The 15677-nt window shown below is 52.2% G+C and overlaps 1 protein-coding gene across 1 annotated transcript; it reads left to right on the plus strand.

Moving 5' to 3' along the window:
* Nucleotides 1–14236: 14236 nt before the first annotated feature.
* On the plus strand, nucleotides 14237–15379 carry LOC126546930 (alpha-(1,3)-fucosyltransferase C-like). The gene has a single exon (XM_050194649.1). It carries the CDS (start codon nucleotides 14237–14239, stop codon nucleotides 15377–15379), a length of 1143 nt encoding a protein of 380 aa, XP_050050606.1.
* The last annotated feature ends 298 nt before the right edge of the window (nucleotides 15380–15677 follow it).

Below are 15677 nucleotides of genomic sequence, written 5' to 3' on the forward strand. Positions count from 1 at the left end.
AATGGAGAAGTAGAACACCCCGTCCTGTATGCTAGTCGTAAGCTGACCAGTCGTGAGCAGGCGTATAGCGCCACCGAGAAAGAGTGTGCGTGTATCGTGTGGGCCGCTCAGAAATTGTCATGTTACCTAGCTGGCTCGAGGTTTATCATTGAAACGGATCACTGCCCTCTCCAATGGCTGCAGACCATCTCTCCCAAAAATGGCCGCCTCCTGCGCTGGAGCCTCGCTTTGCAACAATATTCCTTTGAGGTGCGTTACAAAAAGGGGAGTCTCAACGGTAACGCCGATGGCTTAAGTCGAAGCCCCTAACGTGGGAATCAGCCTCAAAATTGCTTGTTACTGATGTTTTTCTTCCTGAGGCAGGATTTTTTTTAACTTATTGCTTTTGTGTAGTGTTTCAAAGTGATGATGTGCTTTTTAGTGCAATTTTTCCGATTTGTGGACGCGTTCTGAGTGCTGCTAAACTACTGTAAGGAACTAGGCAGCAGTATAAAAGGGGGAAGAGCCTGGCAGGGCTTAGTGAGGGTTGTGCCGTGCTTGCTGACTGAGCGGTTGACTTTTGGCGTGGTTCTAAAGCTTGCCGGAAACGAGAACAAAAATGTCAACTCTCCCGAAGTCACTTTGCAGTGTCCTGTGTGCACCTGAACGTGAGAACGAGGCCTTCTCTGTGCGCTGCGCTCAAGAAACGCCCAAGGACGCCCAACTTCGGTTATGAGCATCATCGAGCGACATCCCTCCGGACAGCGGATGCAGTCCCCTGACCATCGGGATCTCCTTCCCCCGGCGGGGCGGTCTGTTACGTTTCGCCTACAACGCGCGGTAATGCCGGCGCGGATGCAACGGACGCCGGGGCTTTGTTCAAAACGGCGGACATTTTGACCTGTTCGACGCCGCCGCAACGCCTACCCGCCAAGCGTGTCCAGGCGTGTTTCAGTGCCACGTGTCTTCGTGTCTGCGTGTGTGTGTGTGTGCCCTCGCTTGTCAAAGCGCGGCAGCCGGGGAGCGGAGTTCCCCGAATGAGGAGCCTGGACGTCTCTCGGCTCAACTGTTCGCGCCGTCGTGTGGGTGAGGGTTGGCGATGCGTCACTACACTCGGTTCAGCAGGTCTCTCGGCCCGACAGTTCGCGCCGTCGTGGGCTCATGCTCCGCCGTCCCGTGACCTTCATCCCGTGACCTTCCCTCCTTCCCTTTTGGACCGCGACGCCGAGAGTATAAGAGCAGCTGCCCCCGGACGCCAGGGAGAGGCTCCGATTTGTACTGTTGAGTTACGTGCTCTCCCGTCTCTCCACTTCGGTCGACCTGACCGGCCGCTCTTTTGCTATGTTAGAATAAACAAGTTGTTCTGTTACCAGTCTTCTCATGCTTTGCCGGGACCTTCGGATGCTTCCAGTGCCCCAGGCCGCCAGGCCAACGCTACCCTTGGGGCTTGCGACCCATTGGCAATAACGGGCGTCAGCACCGAGACCCCAACAACTCGGGCCAGCGGTGCGATTACAACAACATGCAGCTACATACACCCTTTCCGGTTGTGTCCACGCCTCATTTTGATGGGCCGCTATTTCCGTGGCATTACACATTTGTTCGGCATTTAACGCTGTCAAGGTTTAGTTAAGTATTTTTTTCGGGCAGTTTGAGGTCATTGGTGCGGAAAAAATCTGGTAACTAATCATGAAGTCGACCTGTAGTCCGAAGTTACGGCTGCGGCTTGCTTCCGTAAATCGCGCAAGAAAAAAAAATTTGGAATAGTTCTGTCCTCGACCTGCCCGCCATGGTGGCGTAGTGGCTTTGGCGTTGCGGTGCTAAGAACGAGGAAGGGGGATCGAATCCCGGCCTTGACGGTGGCATTTCGATGGGGGCGAAATGCAGAAACGACCGTCTACAGTGCATTGGATGCACGTTAAAGAACCCTAGGTCGTCTAAATTCATCAGGAGTCCCCCGCTATGGCGTGCCTCATAATCATATCTTGGTTTCGGCACGTTAAACCTCAGAATTTAATTTGTCCTTGACTGGAACAGGTATTCGTCGTGCGCATCATTTTGTTGTTTTTAACAATATTCTTCAAATTTTCCCGTAACTGTAGCGTAGCCTTGTTTGTCTTCGTTTTCCAAAATATAAAATTATTAAATGCCTCGAGCGCGTCATCTGCGGCAACAAGGAGCAAGCGCTGTCCTTGGCGGCTTCCGACCTTGGTTCTTTCGTTGCAATGACGCTGTTGCCGTGAAGAAGTCGAGCTTCATCTTGAAGCGGTCCCGGTTCTTCAATATACTGCCAGACGGTTGCAGAGGATCCGGTCGTGGCTTCACTAATTCCATCGCACTGCCCTGAGACATTTCGTTGCACCAGGTTCACGCCTAAACGGAGGTTTCCGCAGCTTTATCCTCGGACACTATGAGACACGTGTGGAACCAAATGAAAAACGTTTATACAGCGATCGCTCGCCCATATAATGGGACAACGTGGCTGATTGACATGCGCAGATGTCGCCGTAGCATGACGAGTTTCAGGATATGCAAACATGCCCTCTTGTTTCCAGTCCTGTCAAGCAATATTTCGCGTTCTTGTTGTGCTATAGAGCTTCCTGTGTTCACTACGGCGGCGCACCAAAGGCACAAATTCAACGGTATTGTGTTCGCTCCAATTCTAAAAATCTTTTCGTCCTCCGCAACCGATTGAGAGCTACCAGCCCAAGGAACTTGGCTTAGGTTTTGGGTCCCCAATTACAAAGCTCTCTAATGGCTAGAGCAAAGTGCAGGAAAACTTAGGTTCGATCCCACCAAATGAATGCTTTTGGTTTTCGTGTGTGAGCTCTTGCGGGCGAGTGCCACCACTAAAAAGACCGGCACTGCATGCCGTTGGCAAGACGTGGCACGAGGAAACGTGCGGACACAGATTCGAGTTGGCTGCGTGTGAAGTAGTAGGCGCGGGCGGAAGGAAAGCTTTAGCAACGATGAGGCATTAGGCGCGCTGCAGTTCGGAGTAGTACTATGATAATAGGCATCGAATAGGATTCAGAAAAATATTGTGCATCGCTTATACTGCATCTACTCGTTGCCGACGAGGACATGCCCTATTATTAAATATGCATAACGAAAGCGTTTTCAAACAGCTTCTAAAGCGCTCGTGCAACGATGATTGCTTGTGTGCTCTCAAATGTTCATATGCTGCGACCTAAAGCACACGGCACGGCGCAAGGACGCGCGTTGCGCGGATATCGCGTTCGTTAAATAAAGTGGGAAAAAACGTGGGAAACGGAACGAGGAAACGACAGAATACTACCTCTTCCTGCACAATCTTTATTGTGGTGGTGGTAAATTGTAGCAACAGGCGGGTTTAGCCTGGCGATCAAGGCCGGCAATTGCTCCGCCCGAGCGTCTCTTATACAATACCGCTGAAGGGTTTCACCATATGTCCATCAAACCAGTCTCTCTCAAGAATTCGATAAGGAGACGTGAAGTTTCTTTGCAGGCTATAACTGATCCCTCGGGAAATATAATGTGCTGCGGGCGCGCATGCGGAAGGTCTTTCTTTTTTTTCAGATTCTTCAGGAGAGCGTCCCTTTCATCTTGGAATTTTTGGCAGGACCACAAAAAGTGCTGAATGTCTCCTGTCTCGTTGCGTGCCGTACAGTTCGGAGAATTGATTCGCCCCGCCTTAAATAACCAGGCCGGTGTACTAGCAGATCCTGTCCTTCTTCGATATAGAAGTGAGGCTTCCTCTCGGTGCAATCTCTTGGTTACGCAGGGCATATGCGGTGGAACCCAAAGCGACGCAAAGTGATTTCAAATGCCAGATTTTTGCACTTGATTACTCTTTGGAGCCTTGACTTTGGGAGGATGATACAGCGCTGCGTATGCAAGCGCATCAGCTTTTTCGTTACCAGAGATGCCAATGTGGGAGGGAATCCACTGAAACTTTACTGTGAAGCCTTTGTTGTTGAGTTCTTTCACGATGGCTAGTGATTTGCGTGGGAACTTCAGGGATGGCAGACCACAGTATAGTCGTTGCAACGCGGCCTTTGAGTCCGTAAGGACAACCACATTCTGCGGAGGCAAAGTCTTTAGTTTGCGCAAAGCAGAAGCTATTGCTACGCCTTCCACAACTGTCGACGAGGCTATACAGTCCAGACGGCCAGACCACGTATATCTTAGAGAGGGAATATAGAATGCAGCTGCGCAGCGGTCTTCATCTGCTTTGACAAAGCCATCTGTGTATACTTGTAGGTGATTCGGGTAAGTCGTGTTCAGAAGTTCCAGGACTAATGACTTGTCTTCTGCAGATGGAATGCAGCTCTTTGACTGCAATCGTGGTACACGTAAGTTGCATGTGATGTCCTCGAATGTCCAGGGTGGTTCTATCCTTTTCCTCTGTCTTGAGCAGCGCAATCTTAATACGCGAAGCGTGTTCAGTGCTGCATAAAAATGTGAGCGTGGCCTGTTACCTATAGGTCGTAACAGGGCTTTGCCGGGCGTGGACTCACTCAACCGTAGTAGCTGGATCATGAGAGCCTGGGAAGCCTGAAGTCGCAGAGGACGTGACTCAGCTTATTATCCCGCTTTTCTCACTGTTTTTCCGTAATGAAGCTTTACCACACTCACATTGAAGCGATTTTGCAATATAGCGCATTGTTTTTACTACCGAACATTTTCGGCATCGGCGTAATCGTGGACACGATTACGCCCCTGCCGAAAATTTGCACCAGCAGTGAAGTAGAACACACTTGTTTACTGCAATATTAGCTCTATGTTTGTCTATTTGAGCTCTAGGCCAACAGGTGGCTGCACCATGCAGGCCACTCACGTTTGCGCCTTCGCCCATTTGGCAAAAAGCCGAGTCCGACTGCGTTTATCGGAATACGTGACACGCTAAAACTCTCAATACCCTTCCAACCGATAACGACCCACGCTTCGTCACTCATCTGATAATGACGAACCGAGCTTTGTCGCGCCCAAGCTCACGAATTTTCATACTTATCTCGATCATAATCATGTCCAATCATATGCAAAGCATGCGTACTTCAGCATGTTCACATCTTGGACGCTCTTGCCTCGTATTAAGTGACCGGAGGTGTCCCAGCAAATATTTATCGCGTCCAGCCTGTTTTGCTTCTACCACACGCTAGGCTCTGCGTTGTGGCGCTGCTGTCAAATCTGGAATGATTCAGCGCAAACTGTTTAAGAGTCGCATCTGTGTTCGTAAGCAGGAGCCTTTTGAGAGGTAAAACACTACAAGGTGTACGTCTTGATTATCGAAAAAACTGACATGACTGGATGCAGCCTCTGAGTCGAGAAAGCAGGACCAAAATTATTCATTGTGGGTTGCGCTACTCAACCGGCCTTCGAATTCTGCTCTTTTCTGACTCATGTCTCTCAGTTATTCACGTCTAATCACTCGCGTCGCAGCGCGGCGTTCCACGAATTCTACCACGTTTCTTACAGCATTACACATGCCGCCAAGGGTTTGCTGAACACATTCAGGCTTTGCCATGGAGGAGATGGTGCTGGCAATGAGTAGGCGCTACGCAAAAAAAAGAAAGAACGAGAAGAAAAGAAAGAAGGAGAAATTAAAATACGAAAATAACACGTAGCCTGCAAAGGCGCTGGAAATATCAAAGCTAGAACTTTACATTCCTCGTCTCTTTCTGATGCTTCGTAACCCGCACATGAAAGACATCGTGAGCCATTTTTCATTTCTTCTTCTCTCTTTTGATCTCATAAAAATTACTACAGAACCCATCCCACGATGACTGCCGACGTTAATGCAATAAGCATTACAGTACTGTGGTGGACACCATATTGCTGAAGACACCTTTATTTAGAATATGTAGTGGTCCATTGCTTCGGCTATACACAACATACACTGTAGGCTGACACATCGGTCCATATTGTTATCCACTCGCTCGCCAGGGTCATCCATGACCACGACGACGTGATGACAATGGGATGATTATTCTGAAATGATGAGGATGGTATAACAATGACAGCGTGACGAGAACGGCATGAGGATAATGGGATGACGAGTGTATGACAACGATGGCGTAACGACGGCGGTATGGCGATAATAATATGACGATGTTGGAATGACGAGATATAACGATCACCACGGGATCACGACGATATGACAACAAATAAATGGCAACGACTGTATGACGACGCAATGATGGTGATGGCATGACAACGGCGGCATAATCGCAAATGAATGACAGCAGCGCGGCTACGGTGGAATGCCGAAAAAGGAAGGACGTCGATGGAACTACGAATGCGGTATAACGACGACGGCATGACTAAAATTGGATGACGTTTCTGAAATAATTACGATGGTACGACGACAGTGTGGCGACGAAGGCGTGACGACAATGGGATGATGATAATTGTATGACGGCGATGGCATGACGACGACGTGACGAGAGTCGGATGACGAAGGAGCTGGAATTACGCCGACGGAACGACCACGAGCACATACCTATTGGCCCGAGCTAGGAGACAACTTGGGTCACTCAGGCAGATAGATGGCTAAGCAGAGTCACAGTACCCGAAATGTGTAAAGAATGCTGCGCTTATTGAAAGGTTAAATTGATGTGGTTTAACGACACATCATTTCGGCTCATAGACATGGAGTCATGGGAAGTTCCAGATCATCTTGACATCTGGTGAAGAGTACGCATTTGGGCTGGTTGGTTCATGATTACGAGCAATAAAAACAGCGCTAAACAGCATGTGTAAGCCTCCCTTCTATTTCTCTCCTTCCGAAGGAGATTGCCTTCCTATCGCATTAATTGCAGTCCCCCTGCGCATGTCCAGTTCTGTTGATTCTGTGGTTTCAGATAGCGGCGGAGCATATATATGCTGACTGAAAGAATAAAGGCACTTTGGTTGTTAGTCAGCGCTGTTGTCTGTGTCCCTTCACTCGTCCTGTCGTTTAGCGCTGTTTTTATTGCTCGTGACATCTGGTGTCTTGGCACTGACATTGCAATCTCGATCAATGTCAGTACACTGTCAACACATGACAATATAATGTGTCAATACATGTGAATACATGATGGTTTTCGAACACTGCCACATTCTAAGTGCAGACCCCATGGCACGCTCGCGTGGGAATCAGTGTTAAATGAAGCTTTAGCTCATGTTTATGCAAATGTTAAAGCAGATTTTACACAACCCAGGCGGCACGTCAGGTCGGGCCAACGTTGGAAACATATTGGCACTTCCTGGCCCAATGACGGCCCAAGATTAACAGCGTGGTTCCAATATTGGCAGTGCCATTCTGAATCCTCGCCCAATGATGGCCTAAGGTTAACAGCGTAGCGCGAATATTGGCTGTGCCATTCTGATAGAGATCCAACGTTGGCCCACAATACACAGTCAGTAAACAATATTGGCTGTGCCATTCTGATAGAGATCCAATGTTGGCCCACATTACACAGTGAGTAAACAATATTGGCACTGCCGTTCAACAAGGCGGGAATTATTGGACCGACTTTCGAACGGATTTGCCAATATGGGTTAATAGTTGGCTTTCTTTGGAGGACATTGGCCCGTAATAAGCCAATTTTCCCATTGTCGGTTTCCCATTGAACAACGTGTTTTGAAAACTAATGCACTGATCACAGGCACACTGCGCAGGAACCAGAAATATGCTCTCCCGTGTCAACTCCATGCATGGTACACCGCCATTTTTGTACTTCGCGTTCAGCGAAATGCGCCCCCTAAAGAGAAAAGCCAGTGCACCACGTAGCAAGCAGGGGAAGTCGCATAAAATTAGCCGCTGCTTTATTGATCGTGCATGGGAACATGAGCTTTCCATAAGAAGCAACGGTATTGCGAATTTGTCTGCGCATTGTATATTTTGCATGTACGCTCCGCGGCTTTGGATGATCAGGATTCCGAGGGGAATCGATCATTACAGTGCCACAGAGTTGATGGAACCGTTTTATATTGCATCGAGATGGAGCGCATATGTATTAGTGAAACTTTTGCTTGTTTGTTTAGCATGCATGGCATGTTGCTTTGACATAATCATCATGCTCCTATTCCAGTTTTTTCGTGCATGTTTAGTAAGCTCCTTGTATGAATGCCCCAGACAGAAAAAAAAAATTATTGCACGTTTTGGCTTTTCCTCTTGTCTTTGCCTGTAGTTGGCACGGCGCATTCCGGATTTTTTTTTCCGCCTAACTTTTCGTCCTTAAGCCCCCACTCGCCTCTCCTCCACACACCCACGTGAGCCTGTTCAAAGCTATCAGCCAAGCACTCAGGCAGCTATAAGCTGCTGTGTCGAATTGGCTGCTCTCGGTATACGGGGAAAAGCAGTGGGGTCACTATTGTCCTCCTTGTCTCCCTCCGTCGCTGCCGCCGAAGGAACGCGGTCGGGCTAGGTCCAGTGGGGGAAAGTAGCGTTTACACCGTTTTCTTCATTCACCCTTTCCTTTCACTCTTTCCTTCTATGCATCGATAGCACGCCGACTGGGTGCAACACCGCCTGAGTGCTTGCCGTCTTGTCCGTGTTTGTCAGCGCACTCCTATCGTGAAAAATGCTCGCTTGCGGTCGTCATTCCTACTGAGAAGCCTGCATCTTGAAATACACAGCAAAGTGGCCACGAATTTACGTGAGTGTTAGAATTAATATAGGCGAAACAACAACCAGAAAAAAAGTCGGCGCTCGTGGCCACCGTCTTCGATGTGGGATGAACTCGGATACACATCGCATGGAGCATGGATCTTACAATGGTGAGTGCATTTGTTTTGCGCATGTTATAAGTTTTATAAGGAGCAATATCACCCAAGCAATATCACGCGGTATATATATTACTGAAACAGGCCTGGCTAATGTAGAGTGCCTTTAATTACATAGCTCTTTTTATTTGCAGCCTTTGAATAGTGCCCGGAGTAGAACCACGTGTAAATCTCTGTGAATTTCACCCAAATTCCAGGACTATGATTTTATCAAGCCACGCGCGCGGCCTGATCCTGCTAGTGATACCGAGGAACCACGCTTCTTCTCACTGTTCTAGGTCAAGCATCATTTCCAGCCGACAGTATTTCTTTCTTTTCGTATAATAAATGCCTCTTTTACTAGTGTTTCCTGACGGAACTTCTCGATTTCCACATTAAAAACTTCGCACGAAGATCGCATTGTGTCTACACAGTCTGAAACTAAGCTTTTTGTGCTGTAGCAGGTTTTGCTGCAATTTTTCAATTATAAAGTGCTACGCTGACTAGGTGTGGGCTGTAAACAAGGCGGACGGATCCTGTGCATTTTATGTCTGTTCTAAATATTACGTTGCACCTTGTACAAGATATGCCATATATGTCGAAATATTAAGAAGTGTTACCTGACAAATCTCTTGCAAGAAAGTTTCTTGATTCACCCCTTCGAACTCTCTGATCAGACTTATAATATTGTTGCAGTATGGAGATTTTTCAAATGAAAACGCTGCCACATACATTTGTCATACCAACATCTCTGATAATGTTTCTTTTTATTTTACAGTGCAAGCATTTCCTCCAAGTAATGGTGAAGTCGCTATGGGATAGGGTAGCAATATCAACGAAACCACGGCGTTATCGTGGTCCTCGTGGGGCCTGATCAGCCCGCCGAAATCCAAGCACTGACCAACCTGCCTACCGACGTCAGCTCCCTGCCCTGAAACCCCTGGCCAGCCCACCGTCCTCGGCACCTTGCCCAATTCCTATCCTGAGGGCAGTGCCTGTAAATAAACTGTTTGAAGATAACCGAGCGTCACCCATCTAGGTCCACGGAAAATGCCTGTTTGTGAAAATTTATTCGCAAATAAATTGTCATAAACGCCAATTTCAGTATTCTTTTATTATTATTTGCAAGCATATATGACTTCTGCTTCTTGACATCTTTTTGTCGAGCTTTCCTAGCTACTATTGAGGAAGACGGTAAGGGGACAATTGCTACAAAAAATGCTGCTAGCAAAATGTTTGCGGTAAGAATGTGTGCGTGCTCTAAAGCCAGCATATCTAGAATATTCGTCATGCAAAGGGCATTGGCTCAAAGCTGGCATTAATAATGGCAACGATATGGCTCAACACTGGTCCTACGCTGGCAGCACGATGGCTGCTGCATTGGCATAACATTGGTCCAATCTTGGCTTTAACGCTGGTCCTACGATGGCTGCTGCATTGGCATAACATTGGTCCAATCTTGGCTTTAACGCTGGTCCTACGCTGGCAGCACAATGGCTGCTGCATTGGCATAACATTGGTCCAATCTTGGCTTTAACGCTGGGCCAACATTGGATTGGGTTGCACTTTGCCAATATGCCAACATTGGTCCAACATTGGTACCAATTTCTGCCAGCATTGGGCCATGGTTGGACCAATGCTGATGTGCTGCCTGGGAAGCGTTATGGTAATGGTAATCTTTATAAAATATGACACGAATGGAATGTAAATATAACGATAATGATGCAAATGCAATGCACTGTTCATTCAAACGTAACGCACTCACACAAATGTAACATAACATAAATGTTTCGACGCAAGTGTCGCCTTTGTTTCAACGCGACACAAATGCTCATCAAATGCAGACATTTTCTTTGCGGTACACGTCGTCAGAAGTATCAGCGTTCGTAATCGCCGATGCGAGTTACAATTGCACCACTTCGCACGGTTATACAGGCATCGTGGATGCACCGAACATACTTGTGTCTCACTCCTAGCCTGTTCTTGCCCTTCAAATTTTGATTTGGCACAATGGTGAGGAACGACGCGTGCATCGATAAATACGAGTCTTCTTCACTTGCCTGTGGTTGTGCTCGTCTATTCTGCCCCACGCCCAGCGGCAGACCGTTCCCGTGGCATTGGCCATGAATGAACACACGGTGTCACATGCGTAGCTGCGCTTATCCAGTGGTCCAAGTTGCTTATTTGGGCACATACTTAGCGGCACACACCCGGCAGGCCAAGCGAGACATCACCCGCAAATTGGAGGAAGAGGCAACTAAAGTTTCTCTTAAAAGGAAGTTGATGCCGACACAGGACGCGATTACTATATATATTAAAATATTCCAGAAAAGGAAGAGCTCACCGACCAAAGATAAACGTTGAACCTGGTATAATATATGTCGACAGACAACGCGTACGACTGGCGTAATTTTGACTGCTACAGGCTATGCGATTTCTGCCTTACGAACTCAAGCCTCAAGCGCATCCTCAAACATGCGCTAACTCTGGTATATCACCAGATAGCGCGATTATACTTTTTTTATTTTCTGCCTAGTTTTTGACGTCGCGTGGAATAATCTAGAGAAGACCGGCTCTTTATCTATTGCGGTCGACGCAGCGTACTCAGATTTCGCTACTTATCGACAGCGTATACGTATACGAGCCAACCAGGAATTTCAGACGTAATTTCCTTACAGGAAAATCTACTGCTACAAAACTATAAGAACCTAAGCGAGCGATTCATTTCTACTGGAACTGAGCTGCGAGGCGCCTGAAGATTGACGGCCCTGTCCTGCCAGCAGAACGTAAGGGCTGTTTTTATTGAACATGCTTTACCGCCACATTTGCGTTGATGCGATGCTAGCATCTGAATTTAGACCTGGTCATAGTGGAGCACGGTCTCATTTCTGCCCTCCTACGCTGTTCGCTGCTCATCCGGATCCGTCTTCTTGCTCTGCTTAGAAGGGCACCAGCGTCCCTTTAGATGAAACGTTACGTCTCATTTCAAATACGGTCTGGCGGTGTAATGTGGCCGCTTATGCGACTTGTACGTTGCTGCTTTGATTCCCATCGATGCTTAAAATAAAAAAAAGCTCGTCGTTGCTGTATTCGATATTGCGTATACCCATCGTCGAGTGTTCGATTCGCTTTAAACATCACTAATAGACCGCCAAGGTACCGAAACGTTCACTGGTTTTGGTAGGTGTTTCTTGATTTACCCACCGTTTCCCGCCCACATCCTTACACTTTCAGTTTCACTATGACACGACGCAAAACCGTCCACCAAGCTGGCGGCGCTGAAGGTGGGGAAGGATCCGACGAGGACACTCGAGGAGAACCTGGTGATGACGACGACGCGCCGGAAGACTCCGACGACAATCGGGACACTCAGGAATCCTCCGACGACAATCACGAACCCGAGGACGGCGCCCGTGGGGGCTTGCCCGAGGACGGCGCCCCTGGCGTCTTGCCCGAGGACGGCGCCCCTGGCGTCTTGCCCGGCGACGGAGCCCCTGGCGTCTTGCCCGAGCCCGGCGACGGAGCCCCTGGCGTCTTGCCCGAGCCCGGCGACGGAGCCCCTGGCGTCTTGCCCGAGCCCGGCGACGGAGCCCCTGGCGTCTTGCCCGAGCCCGGCGACGGAGCCCCTGGCGTCTTGCCCGAGCCCGGCGACGGAGCCCCTGGCGTCTTGCCCGAGCCCGGCGACGGAGCCCCTGGCGTCTTGCCCGAGCCCGGCGACGGAGCCCCTGGCGTCTTGCCCGAGCCCGGCGACGGAGCCCCTGGCGTCTTGCCCGAGCCCGGCGACGGAGCCCCTGGCGTCTTGCCCGAGCCCGGCGACGGAGCCCCTGGCGTCTTGCCCGAGCCCGGCGACGGAGCCCCTGGCGTCTTGCCCGAGCCCGGCGACGGAGCCCCTGGCGTCTTGCCCGAGCCCGGCGACGGAGCCCCTGGCGTCTTGCCCGAGCCCGGCGACGGAGCCCCTGGCGTCTTGCCCGAGCCCGGCGACGGAGCCCCTGGCGTCTTGCCCGAGCCCGGCGACGGAGCCCCTGGCGTCTTGCCCGAGCCCGGCGACGGAGCCCCTGGCGTCTTGCCCGAGCCCGGCGACGGAGCCCCTGGCGTCTTGCCCGAGCCCGGCGACGGAGCCCCTGGCGTCTTGCCCGAGCCCGGCGACGGAGCCCCTGGCGTCTTGCCCGAGCCCGGCGACGGAGCCCCTGGCGTCTTGCCCGAGCCCGGCGACGGAGCCCCTGGCGTCTTGCCCGAGCCCGGCGACGGAGCCCCTGGCGTCTTGCCCGAGCCCGGCGACGGAGCCCCTGGCGTCTTGCCCGAGCCCGGCGACGGAGCCCCTGGCGTCTTGCCCGAGCCCGGCGACGGAGCCCCTGGCGTCTTGCCCGAGCCCGGCGACGGAGCCCCTGGCGTCTTGCCCGAGCCCGGCGACGGAGCCCCTGGCGTCTTGCCCGAGCCCGGCGACGGAGCCCCTGGCGTCTTGCCCGAGCCCGGCGACGGAGCCCCTGGCGTCTTGCCCGAGCCCGGCGACGGAGCCCCTGGCGTCTTGCCCGAGCCCGGCGACGGAGCCCCTGGCGTCTTGCCCGAGCCCGGCGACGGAGCCCCTGGCGTCTTGCCCGAGCCCGGCGACGGAGCCCCTGGCGTCTTGCCCGAGCCCGGCGACGGAGCCCCTGGCGTCTTGCCCGAGCCCGGCGACGGAGCCCCTGGCGTCTTGCCCGAGCCCGGCGACGGAGCCCCTGGCGTCTTGCCCGAGCCCGGCGACGGAGCCCCTGGCGTCTTGCCCGAGCCCGGCGACGGAGCCCCTGGCGTCTTGCCCGAGCCCGGCGACGGAGCCCCTGGCGTCTTGCCCGAGCCCGGCGACGGAGCCCCTGGCGTCTTGCCCGAGCCCGGCGACGGAGCCCCTGGCGTCTTGCCCGAGCCCGGCGACGGAGCCCCTGGCGTCTTGCCCGAGCCCGGCGACGGAGCCCCTGGCGTCTTGCCCGAGCCCGGCGACGGAGCCCCTGGCGTCTTGCCCGAGCCCGGCGACGGAGCCCCTGGCGTCTTGCCCGAGCCCGGCGACGGAGCCCCTGGCGTCTTGCCCGAGCCCGGCGACGGAGCCCCTGGCGTCTTGCCCGAGCCCGGCGACGGAGCCCCTGGCGTCTTGCCCGAGCCCGGCGACGGAGCCCCTGGCGTCTTGCCCGAGCCCGGCGACGGAGCCCCTGGCGTCTTGCCCGAGCCCGGCGACGGAGCCCCTGGCGTCTTGCCCGAGCCCGGCGACGGAGCCCCTGGCGTCTTGCCCGAGCCCGGCGACGGAGCCCCTGGCGTCTTGCCCGAGCCCGGCGACGGAGCCCCTGGCGTCTTGCCCGAGCCCGGCGACGGAGCCCCTGGCGTCTTGCCCGAGCCCGGCGACGGAGCCCCTGGCGTCTTGCCCGGCGACGGAGGTGTAATCGAACAGCACATTACGAGGAAACGGTACATGTACGGATGTTGTATTCTAACAGCCGTGCTCCTTGCTGCGGTATTGCCACGGAGTGATATTTTCTGTACACAAAATGCTGCTGGCAATGCGGTTATGTCTGCATGTCCGACAACGAGGACTCCGCTGCCGCCATATCCTCTGCCATGGCGAAAGCGTGAATATGGCGACAGGCTTCCTCGCATACTGCTGTGGAACCGAACCGGACTTGGTAGGTGGTGGACCGCCGGAGATGCCGTGTGTCCTATCGGAAGGAACCGTTCGGTCGTGTGTGACGTCACCGAAGACCAGCACGAGCTGAGTTCAAGCGACGCTGTTGTCTTTATCGCTGACCACTTGAAATACTTGAACCTGCCTACACTACGCACCAACTTTCAGCCCTGGATCTTTTGGGTCAAGCACACCCGACCTCCACAGGAAGAGCGCGCGACGCGCAGTGGCTCACTTTTACGGCGTTTTGCAACAGACATGTTCACCTGGACCATGGCCTACAGGGACGATGCTGATATTGTCGTGCCTTACAAGACATGGCGCTGTGGCTCAGCTACGGACAAGCCACTGGCCAAGACCATCGAGCGGCCCCTTGATACCCTGACATCTCGGGAGAGAAAAGACGCCGCTTGGGTCCTCGGCAGCTGTGAACAGTACCGCTTCGAGAACCAAATACTGGCCCTCGGTACAGTCGACGACCCAGTTGGCTTCAGATCGGTCGATGCCGACACCAGTACGGGGGACACTGTTAGCATACGCCTATTTCCTGATTGCGGAGCGAACGAATGTTCATCGCGAGGTGAGTGCATACAGCATATCGCTCATAACTACCACTTCATAATCGTCTCTTTGACACCCGAGTGCTTCCAAAGTGCCTACGAACTCATCTACGACGCGTTCGAATACAGCATAGTTCCCGTCGTGTTGGCGCCAGCGAATTCCAATCTGAACGTTCCCGACCATTCGGTGGTCAGCTCGGCTGACTTTCGAGAGCCAGGCGAACTTGCTGCGCAATTGCGGAATCTCCTGAGCGACCGCGCTATGTACGAGAGCTATTTTGCCTGGAAGCAAAACTGCTCCTTGACGCCGCCCAAAAACGAACTGTGCCCGTTGTGTCGGGTGTTGTGGGAAACGCCCGCTGATCATCTCAATGTTCATCCCGGCGTCAACGAGTGGTGGGGGCGGCGCCTCGTCTGCCAGCGTGAGTCTTTGCATGGACTTGACTCTGCGTTTGTATTGGAGCGTTGAATGATCTCTTCCTGTGAGCCGAGGCACTAGACTTTGTGGTGCAATCTCGGAAGGAATACTTTTCTGCTGTCTTAGAACGCTGTCTTAGAATAATCCGATATAAAGGTTAAGTGGAATGTTGATTCCTTTAATGGCTCTGTATTTTATGAATTACATGTGTCCGTGTTTTCTTATATTTTGCTTGAAATACGCCGTTGCACTGTTTGTCGTTTCAGTTTTGGACCAATAAAAGTTGTTTTATGCCACGATGTTCATTTCTTATTTCGTTCCTCGGACTAGTAAGTGCGACAGTAACTCG

Source organism: Dermacentor andersoni, chromosome 1 (assembly GCF_023375885.2).
Source record: "Dermacentor andersoni chromosome 1, qqDerAnde1_hic_scaffold, whole genome shotgun sequence".
Lineage (NCBI taxonomy): Eukaryota > Metazoa > Arthropoda > Arachnida > Ixodida > Ixodidae > Dermacentor > Dermacentor andersoni.

Coding starts and splice junctions, on each gene's coding strand:
- LOC126546930 (XM_050194649.1), top strand. CDS start 14,237: ATGTCTGCATGTCCGACAACGAGGACTCCGCTGCCGCCATATCCTCTG.